This window comes from Camelina sativa, chromosome 5 (genome assembly GCF_030686135.1).
Source record: "Camelina sativa cultivar CO46 ecotype springtype chromosome 5, ASM3068613v1".
NCBI lineage: Eukaryota > Viridiplantae > Streptophyta > Magnoliopsida > Brassicales > Brassicaceae > Camelina > Camelina sativa.
The window spans coordinates 18,194,942-18,206,027 of record NC_141884.1 but is presented as its reverse complement, the minus strand read 5'-3'; the positions used below and the strand labels follow the sequence as shown (position 1 = coordinate 18,206,027).

At 31.1% G+C, this 11,086-nt stretch overlaps 1 protein-coding gene across 1 annotated transcript; it reads left to right on the top strand.

Moving 5' to 3' along the window:
• The first annotated feature begins 873 nt into the window (after window positions 1-873).
• On the top strand, window positions 874-1,884 carry LOC147943925 (putative thionin-2.4). The gene is made up of 3 exons (XM_087450210.1): window positions 874-1,277; window positions 1,382-1,459; window positions 1,560-1,884. The coding sequence occupies exons 1-3, from the start codon at window positions 1,043-1,045 to the stop codon at window positions 1,658-1,660; spliced, it is 414 nt and encodes a 137-aa protein (XP_087306336.1). The 5' UTR covers window positions 874-1,042; the 3' UTR covers window positions 1,661-1,884.
• The last annotated feature ends 9,202 nt before the right edge of the window (window positions 1,885-11,086 follow it).

Below are 11,086 nucleotides of genomic sequence, written 5' to 3'. Positions count from 1 at the left end.
TATATATATATATATATATAATTTTTGATTTAAAATTTTTTGATTATTATGAAAGCAAACTTTAAACTTTAAACCATTTCCAAAATATAGGGTAATTTTGATTTTATAATTAATTTCATAATTATTGTTTCCATAAATATTAGATTTTTGACTAATCGTTTTTGTTTACCATAAATTATTTATTTTTTATTTTTAATTATATAAGTAATTGAGCCTGTTTGGCAACATGAATATATGTCATGCTTTTTTATTTTTTTTGTATCCCTAAGTGTGCTCCCAATTAATATATATATATATATATATATATATATATATAATTTTTGATTTAAAATTTTTTGATTATTATGAAAGCAAACTTTAAACTTTAAACCATTTCCAAAATATAGGGTAATTTTGATTTTATAATTAATTTCATAATTATTGTTTCCATAAATATTAGATTTTTGACTAATCGTTTTTGTTTACCATATATTATTTATTTTTTATTTTTAATTATATAAGTAACTGAACCTGTTTGGCAACATGAATATATGTCATGTTTTTTTGTTTTTTATACTCCTTAGTGTGCTCCCTAATTAATAGTATAGATAGATAGATTATAGATTATAGGGATCACTACTTCTTAAAGAGTTCAGCATAATATAATTAAACTCAAGGGCATCTCAGTTATAATCAGAGAAGATAACGTTCATTTTGGTCCCAACAAAATTTTCAAATTAAAACACACAACCTCCACAGCCACAAGAGAGTTGGTTAAAACGAAGAAACTTAAAACATGTTTGTACCAAAAATAACTAACTGGATCTCTATCTCATCTTTTGTCTTCTTCTCCTCTTCTATCAACAAAATATCTTGTGATTGCATGGTCAAGCCAGTTTGTTATAGACTATTGAGCAGACGAAGTTTGTGGTGGCAAACTGTAGAAGAACTAGTATTTAAACAAGTCTTGTTTCATTATCATTTCATCAATACAAGCTTATACTTGCTAGTCTTTTCTCTACATACTATTCATTTTGTAACCAAACAAGTCGTCAATTGTAAGATGGAAGGCAAATTTGTAGCTTTAAGTGTGCTCATGATGAGTCTGCTCATGGTGCAAATTCAAGTTGAAGCAAAGATCTGCTGCCCGTCCCAGAATGCGAGAAATGCCTATATTGTCTGTGATTATACCCCAAAAATCCCCCAGTTCGTTTGTTTATTTTCCACTGGATGCACAAAAGTTTCTGATAATGGTCGATGCCCTTCAGGATCTATTTACAACCGTCTCGAGAACTCAGGTAAATTGATTTTTCTTTTTTTTCTAGTGTTTTGTTATTTATTGGTTGCATAGATGAATTCCAATCTTGATGCAAGTTGCATGGATTTTGACTTGTAACTTAAGGTGATGCTGTCAATGAATACTGCAAGTTGGGGTGTGCTTCCTCTGTGTGCAGTGCCATGACTACTCTCAAGAACTCTGGTAAATTGACTCCGACCCCAAAAATTATTATTATTATTATAGTAGTTGGAAAAATAGAGATTAATTAATAAATTTATTGTAATCTTGTTTTGGTGACTAGATGCTAGTGAAATTGTGGGTGGAGACGTTGAAAAATGTATCAACACATGTTCTATCCTCTGCACTAAGGGCTTTGTGAAGCCTGCACTTGAAACCGCCTAAACAAGTACATCCACGGATTGAAGATACCACATCCATGTTTACAGTGTTGTTTTCCATGTTTTCAATAAGTGTTTGTTTTCCTTCGTTTTCAATAATTGTCAGTCTATCTGACAAAAATGCTACACTCTTGTGTTACCTGCTACAGTTTTCGGTTTGTCTATGTTTATTGTTTCCGTTTTGTCTGTGTTGTGTTAAAAAAATTATATTGCGCGTCCTTCTCTTCACATTTTTTTTCTTTCTAAAACGAAATTATTGTCCTATTACAATCAAACTCATGATGTCATGACGACAACAACATATGCCTGACTTTGCTACACCGTATCTCAAATTCTGATTAAGAAATTTTCAAGTATAATTTGAACTAGGTCCGCACTATATGCGGGATAAATGGATTTAAATAAAATATTATGAAGAAAATTATTATTTGAGATTTAAGATTTGTTTGTATAAAACAAAATATGTAAGTAAAGTTTTTTTTCGTTTATTCAAATTTGTGTTTATATTCTGTAAAATACGTTTCATCCGTGAAATATTTGAACTTTGAAAAGAATTTCAAGGTGGTATAGAAAGTTTTGATGTCTTTTTGTGTTTCTAAAAATCAAATTCACATATTTTATGTTTCACATTATTATCTATATCACTATACCATTAAATAGATAAAGCAATATTTTTAAACTACTTGATTTAATTTAAACTAATCTTAAGTTTAAAAATGCAATGAGAAAAATGATAAAAGTGATAAATAAATGAATAATTTTTTTTCTTGTTTCTGAAATGTAATTTATTTTTAATAAGTAAATAGGCTATAAAAATGATAATTAAATACATTTTCGGATTTAATAGTTGATTAAATCTTTTATTTTTAAAAACTAATAGAAAAAACATTGGTTTATAATATTTCAGTGGCATATTTATGTAAATAACAATGAGAAGTAAGTGCATTTATTAAAAAAATGTACAGAAGCTCTGTGAGTGCGACACTTCAACATTTTTATAAGAGTGCTTCTCTTTTAATATATAGGGGATGTGTCATATATAACGTCATTGATGTGCGGAAACTAATGGTTTTATAAAACGAATGCATTTAAAGAGGATAATGGCCTTAAAGGCCTAGGTTTATTACTTGTTTGTTTTTATTATAAACTAGATTAGGACCCGCGGTACACCGCGGACAAAATTATTTATAACTAAAATATTTAAATTATAAGTTGTATTTGTTGGTTAAATATGTTATAATTATATAATAATTGTTAAATAAACCATATAATACCGTAATATAATTTATTTTTTACATAATATTTATTTATTTAATTTAATTAGATATGTCTATTTTCTGATACCGATAGTGTTAACAAAATAATGAAATGATGTTTTATCTATGTAACACCGAATTAGTGATATTTTTTAATTTATATAAATATCGATAAAATCCGTCCCGCTATATAACCCCGTCCCGAGATATTTTAACTCACACTATATCATCTTAATTTTTAATATTTATTGTGTATCTATGGTATAATAATTATCATATTTAACTTTTTAAAAATTTTAAATATTTTCATATTTAACCTTTTAAAAATCTTTAAAATAAAGAACCGGAATAAACCAAATAAAAGTTTTTAAAGTTTGAATGCCTGATAAATCAAGATTTCTACTCATTTGTATTCAGAATCATTTTGGTCTCTTTTATAGTATGACTGTGAACCATTGCCAAAATTTTTTAGACGATATGGGATATTGTACCCGTATTTTTTTATTCATCTATTGAGTAATATATATATGTTTTTAAAATTTTGTATTACATCATATGCAGGAAAAAATCATAATTTTTATCAACTAAATGTATTATAGAATAATTTAAGATAATTCAAATTAAAAAATGAAAGAAATCATATATTTATGTTTGAATGAGGTAGAAAGATTTCCTTATTTTTTTAATCTTATCTATAATTAATTTTGAAATTTTGGTAACTAATATTAAAGTCAATGCATTAAATGTATAAACTTTTCAAAAAGTATTTTTGAGCAAAAACTACTGCAAAAATACTAGTATAGACTAGGTAATATCCTGCGCATCCTAGGTTTATTACTTGTTTGTTTTTATTATAAACTAGGTAATATCTTGCGCATATGCGCGGACTATTTTATTAGTTATGTTAATTTATTTTAGTTTATGTAATACTCATAATACTATGAGAATTTTCTGAGAACATTTTTTAATAAAGTTTTTTCTATTGGTATCTCTAAAAAGGGGTATTGAAAAAGATGCATTTTAAAAAATTTCCCTAAAAATACATATATAACAAACAAATTTCCTAAATGTCAGAAATACACTTTATTTATTCAAATCATACAATATCAAAATATACCACTTATTTAAAAAATATTGTCAATGATAAAAATAAAAATTTACTATAATATTTAAAATTTACCTAAAATATTTAATAATTAAATTCCAAAATTTATTTTTCAAATATTAAATATATTTCCTGTAAAATCATATGAAATGCAATGAAAAATGCCAAATATTAATTTAATTTTAAATCTCTTTTATATTCACCTTAATTTAAGCTATATTGGTAGGTTAAATTCTAATCAATTCCTCTTTCTAGTATATTTTCAGAAATGGAATATCAAATTATTTTTTATATAGAAAATCATTAAATTACAGAATTATGAATTAAATAAACATTATAATAATATTTATATAGTAATATTTTAGATCACAAGAACTAAATATAATGAAGAGAACACGGATTGACGCTTCCCTTGTTCACAACTTTATGGTTTCGCTTGGCAAGAGGAAGGCTAAGTATCGTTTCTCCTAGAAAACCAAAAATGCCATCAAGCTCATGAAAGTGAACTTAGTGTGATTTTCGTCCAACATTAAACCTTATGAATCCAAATTTATTGCTAGTCGCTTCCTCTTGGCTGACATGGTTCACATGTACTTCCGAAGACGCAAGAAATTGACAAGTGGGAACCTTGTAAGTGGGAAACTCCATTTGATTTTTTTTCCTAAACCAATGTTCTTGAAGATTTGATGAACATCCGCATGATTTTCTAGTTGCGTGAGAAGGATGTGGTATGTGTATTTGGTTAACATGAACTAATTAACCGCGGTCAACATCTTGTAAAAATCGGTGTAAGTGTATTTCTTGGAAGGGACCTTCTCCTTTGATTTTTAGCAACTATGGGGATTTCATTCTTACGTTCACTACCACTCAACTTTTGAAGCGGTTCTTTTCCTTGTACTTTCTTACCGGTGATAGCCGAGCTTGAAGGATTGTTCTTTGCTTATGTCTTCCTCACCAACCACCAGAGAAGATGATGCTGCCCCCAGCATTCTGCTACAAGAGGAGCCACCAGATCACCATTTAATTCTCCTTGATCGGCGGAAACCAAACAAGCAATCCAAGAGGACAAAACACCTACTCTAAAACGAGAAACAAAGTACAATTTGATTGAAAATCAAGGTAAGTTTCTTGATCCTAAAGATTTCAAAAGACTAACTTGTTATAGGTGCAGAAAGAAAGGACACACAGCAAAGTTATGCCCCACAATGAGAAATGAAGCAAAAACTGAACCAGTCACACCAATTTTGAACCGTGAGCCACAAGTCAATGACAAACCTATCATGGGAAATGTTATTGTAAGTCTTAGTGATACTAAGCTCCTCTTAAATTGGATTAAAACTTTGAATATGTGAAGCAATTACCTAAGTACAATGCTAGACGAGAGTCATTAGAACTTAAAGTTAAGCAAGAAATTGTTACACTTCATGAAAATTAAATAGTCTAAACTGATTTACCTTCTTATAATGATTAAATGACTGCCATAACACGCTTGTTTCTTGTCAAAAGTGTTGAAGTTATTACAGGTACAAAAAAAGATCACAAAGGTGCTTCATCGAGAAGAAATGAGTTCACGGACCAAGAGCAACACCGTGAGGAGTACACGCTTTTATCTATCAGACCAGCTGCCAATAGAGATGAGAGTGTCAATGATTTTCTCCAGATCAAAGAGAAGCCACCCGACGATGAATCACTGGATCAAATCCGAGGTAAAATTCTACACCCTCTTACATTTCAATGTACTAACTTGAGTTATCTATGTGTAGAGAATCAAGTTTTGAGGACAAAACTTCTTGAAGAGGGAGGGTATGATGCGGTCATAAAACCAACAGCCGAACCATAGCTCATTCAAACCGGATGCATTATACCAATCAGACCCGACTAGGACATATGTTCATTTTTTTAACCATATCAGCTCAAAAACGAAGACGCAAGGCATGAAACCACTCGGAAAATATTCTCTTCTCAGCTGAAAAACGCCTCAAAGGATAACCAGCCCAAAAGGAGTTCACATGAAGGAGTTATTCAATTTACAAGTCAGCAAACCTCTAATAGACGCGATGGAGACAAATGACCATTCATTGAATCACCCGGAACGAAACATGAGGAACCAAGTTTCAAACAAACTTGTTTTGGAAACTTCACCCATCTGAAGAGCTCGCCGAATTTGAATCAAGTCAATACTAATTTTGGTTTAGGAGATATTAATTTTCTAAACCGAAGGACCCTCGACTTGCCTTATTTGGAACCTTGTGGATTTTGGAGACTCCAAACGTATTATTGGCGCCCCGGAGACAGTGATACTTATAGAAGGTTCCTACAACACTCTAAGATTCACTAAGAAACATGGGATCAAGCAAATTCCCACACACCTTCACTTTCCATATCCGGAGCTGACCTTGCCTTATTTACCTTATTTGGAGCCTAAGGAGATCGTTCAGAAACGGCTCTTTCCCTATCAAAGCTGGTGCTTTTTAAAGACCCTACACATGTCCCAGAATGTTCCAAGAAGTCACACCCACCTACCTTCTCAAGCTCTCAAAATACAAGCAACATGACATTCATTTTTGGCTGATTTTTGTGTTTAATGTTCTAACGGCTATATCTTTAATTATGTCGATTCTCTTGATTTTCTTAGCTTAGTGACCGTTGTCTGAGCCCTTTATAAACTCAGTTCGTCCATCTTTGTAAAGACACCCTTGATCATTTTTAAAGTAGTAAGAACATTTTTTTCTTTGTCAAAGTTTGAGTCTTTTCCATTTATTCATTAGTCTTTATAGAGTAGGTTTTTAGGCGTATTTGAAGCTGCAGATTAAGTTTGTTGATTAGTTCAACATCCTTCTTTCTTTCATTGATTGAGTGAGTCGACTAACCCATTAATTGTGCGAGTCAATCACATTGATCCATCATTCTACCCCTTGATTCACGAGAGAGAGCGTTATAGCCAGCTTGCTAATGCCAACTTCCGCAAGTTAAGCTTGGATTTTCTTGATCACTGAGTGATCATAAGTTGGATTGGTTCCAATCTTATGTCATACACCCTCTGTTCCGTAATATAGAATGTTTAGGAAGTCTTTTGTTTCACTTTATAAGATGTTTTACAAATTTATATACAGATTTTAATGTTGTTTGAATTTTTGACCCTTTAGGGTTTGAATGGTAATTGCGGTCAGGGCGGTCAAATCCTTATGCGGTTTGGACCGCTTTATTTTTAATGCGGACAAGAAACCGCTATGGACAAATTTATTTGTATGCAAAAGCGGTCCGTAGTTGGTCTGTTGCGGTTTTGTCTCTGTGTGTAAATGGTTGCAGCGGTTGGGGCGGACAAATCCGTCTGCGGACTGGACTGCTTTTTATTTACCATCCAGCAAATGTACTCCGCAGTGGTGCGGTCCAAATAAAGCAGAGACAAAACCGCAGCGGACCAACTGCGGACCGCTTTTGCATACAAATAGAGTTGGTCCGCAGCGGTCTGTTGTCCGCCTTAAAAATAGAGCGGTCTAGATAGCAGACGGGTCAAGGCGCGGTTACCATTCAAACCCTCTGTTTTTTTTGGACTGCACCACTGTGGACTACGTCAAATCCGCCCCAACCGCTGCAACCATTCACACTTTGGGTGTGAATGGTTGTAGCGGTTGGGGCGGACAAATCTGTCTGCGGACTAGATCGCTTTTCATTTACCATTCAGCAAATGTAGTCCGTATTGGTGCGGTCCAAATAAGTTGAGACAAGACCGCTGCAGACCAACTGCAGACGGCTTTTGCATACAAATAGAGTTAGTCTGCAGCAGTCTGTAATCTGCCCAAAAATAGAGCGGTCCAGACCGCAGACGGATTTGGCCGCTCTGACCGCATTTACCATTCAAACCCTTTAGGTCTGAATGGTGACTGCGGTCGGGGCGGCCAAATCCGTCTGCGGTTTAGCCTGCCCCAAAAGTAGGACGAACAGCAGATCGCTGCAGATCAATTTTATTCGTACACAAAAATAGTTCGCAGTTGGTCCACAATGGTTTTCTTTCTGTATCTTTTAGACCACACTACTGCGGACTAAATTTGTAAATAGTAAATAAAAAGCGGTCTAATCCACTGATGGATTTGTCTGTCCTGACCGCTTTCACCATTCAAACCCTTTAAATTATGCAGTTTTTTTTATCATTGGTTGAATTGTATGTTTAATTAATTATTAAATGATGTTTAGGTTTAAAAAATAAAATCTAATCTTTATACTTTTATCTGAAACATCTTATAAGGGATTTGGGATAGATAGTAGTACTTGTTTTATAGGTCCAAAAATGTACGGATACTTTTTATTTCTCAGGTAAATAAAAAAAAATTTGTCACACGACAGGTTTTTGAGTTAAATTTTCTTCACATTTTATAAGAGAAACTAAAAAAGTTTATTTGACAAGAAAGATAGGAACTTTTTATTAAAATATTTTAATAATTGCCACAAACCCAAATGCTTGGTTTGGTTTAGGCTACCGAAATAATCGGATCAATTCTATAATGTGTGATCACTTTAATTTGACAATAGTATTAATCAAACCCCCAAAACAATTTCTTTTTTGGGCCTAAAAAATTATCTATTATATGTTGTGAATTATAACTACAAATACACTTATATGTATTTTGTAATTTATACTAATAAAAAGTAGAAGCTATAAGCTTCTAAAGCTGTCCACCTAGGATTTAAAACCTCCAATTGTAATAAGACATGTCACTCATTAACATTTTTTAAAGTTTCCAGAAGTTTCTATATTAAGAATTATTTTAAAACAACCTATCAGGATTTGACATGTCGTCATTAACATTTTTTAAAAATTTCCAGAAATGACAATTTTAAATTTATGGAAATAAAAGAACCTATGAATAATATCCCACATTGGCTTTAAAAGTTTTAGACAATGGTTGAGAACCAGTATAAATAAGATTAATATGCTTCCAACAACGAATAAGCAGGAAAGCTTGATTTATCAAGCGTCCAAGTTTAAAAATTATTCGGTTTGATCCTGTTTTTTATTTGATCAAATTAAAACTTTAAAAAGTTTCAAAAAAAATATTTATAATATTTAAACTTTTAAGAATTTTAAAAATTATAATATTTTTTGAAACTTTTTAAAAGGTTCAAATTTTATACTTCGAAACCTTTTAAAAGTTTAAAATACTATAAATATTGATGTAAAACATAAATTATCTTATTTATCTACGTTTGTGCTTTTAATTTCTTATGAGCTACAAACCACATTTTTGTGTATGATTTTATAGATGAGTTGATATTCTTTCATTAATTTTTTATTTTTGGGTCTAAGGAAAAAGAATTGACATCGCAAGACCTTGATTTGATGTTTGAATCAAGTTTTGGATTTTAAAGAAGAAAGATGGACAACAAACACACATGTTTTATTAGCTATACATAGGCATGACCAGAGTTACGGTTGTCACGGTTATGGTTTATTAACCATCGGTTATGGTTAGGAATATTGTTTAACCTTAACTATAACCGTTTGAATATTGTTTAAATATTGTTTTTAAGAAATATTGTTTAACTATATACGCTTACGGTTATTTGAGAATATGATACAGTTGATATTATTTGATGATATAACATAATTGATATTATTTATTATATTTAATATGTTCTTATAGTGTACTCATATTTCTATATATCATATGATTCATATTAAATAAAATATTATTAGTATATTTTATTATGTTTTTAAAATATTTCTCCCTCCGTTTCACAAAGAGTGTCATTCTAGAGATTTTTCTTTGTTTCACAAAGACTGTCACTTTACAATTCCAATGCATTATTTTATAGTTCCAATGCATCTTTTATCTTAGATTTCCTTGTTTTACCCTTAATTATAACTAAAATAGTCTATTAAAAACTTATTAAATAAGGGCATATATGTATATTTCAGTGTTTTCTTAATTTGTGTGAAAAGTGTCAGAGTGACACTCTTTGTGAAACGGAGGGAGTATAAACTAAGTAAGGATTTTGGTTGGAGAAGATTATAAACATGTGATCTAAAACAAAATAAGTATATAGATAAAATTATCAATAATTGGATGCATGTGTTAACTATGCTGCTCTTCATGAATTTCATAAATTTTATGAGAAAATAAATAATTTTGTTCTTGGAGTTTGATGGGTTAATAAGTTGTGTGGTAGTCTAAAAAAGGGTTTTCAGTGGAAGAATGTGAAGAAGTTGACGAGTAAGAAGAAGAAAAAAAAGTATAACGAAGAACCATAGGGTAAAAGTAACAATGAAAATTACCACAAATTTTGACAATGAAAATGATAATACTAATTTATTTTTTTATAAAATAATATTTTATTATCGTAATCAATCATATATAATTTTCATAAAAATATATCTAATAAACCCACGCGTAGCGTGGGTTCAAAACCTAGTACTTTATAAAGAGAACAAGAAATGAGAGAGAGAAGCAGCCACGAAAGGGAGAGAGATTGGGAAGCCTTTTAGATCAAAGAAGAACTTATATGCTTTACTCTTATTACACAACTCCTTATTTATAGTGTGCATTACAAAAGACATGAGTCACACACTTATACACTTGGTAATGACAAGTGTTGAGTTAGTGTAATACTAAATGAACAAGTGTCATGGCATGTGTCTTGTGATGGATTAATCACAATTCTATTTTATAATACTCCCCCTTGATTATCCATCACTATTGACGAGTTACGTACTACCTCATTAAAAATCTTGTCACGGAAAAACCCATTGGGATAAAAACCATGACAAGGAAAAAAGAGTATAGTAACGTAATCTCCCCCTCAAAAAGATATGTATAATCCTTCTTCATAAATTTCGTAGATGATGCATTCCAATACTGTGAATATGTTTTCTGAATGTGGTAGTCGGAAGTGTCTTTGTGAATAGATCTGCTGCATTGTCACTTGAGCGGATATGTTAAATATCAACTTCCTTCTTTTGCTCGAGTTCTTGAGTGTAGGAGAAAAATCTTGGAGGTATATGATTTATTCTGTCGCTCTTGATGTAACCTTCTTTGATTTGAGCGACAGCATTGTCTTCAAATAATGTTGT

Bases quoted from the DNA above. Each gene is read 5' to 3' on its own strand.
- LOC147943925 (XM_087450210.1), top strand. From the start codon at position 1,043: ATGGAAGGCAAATTTGTAGCTTTAAGTGTGCTCATGATGAGTCTGCTC. The intron at 1,278-1,381 runs GTAAATTGATTT...TTGTAACTTAAG, and splicing joins CAACCGTCTCGAGAACTCAG to GTGATGCTGTCAATGAATAC. The intron at 1,460-1,559 runs GTAAATTGACTC...TTTGGTGACTAG, and splicing joins GACTACTCTCAAGAACTCTG to ATGCTAGTGAAATTGTGGGT.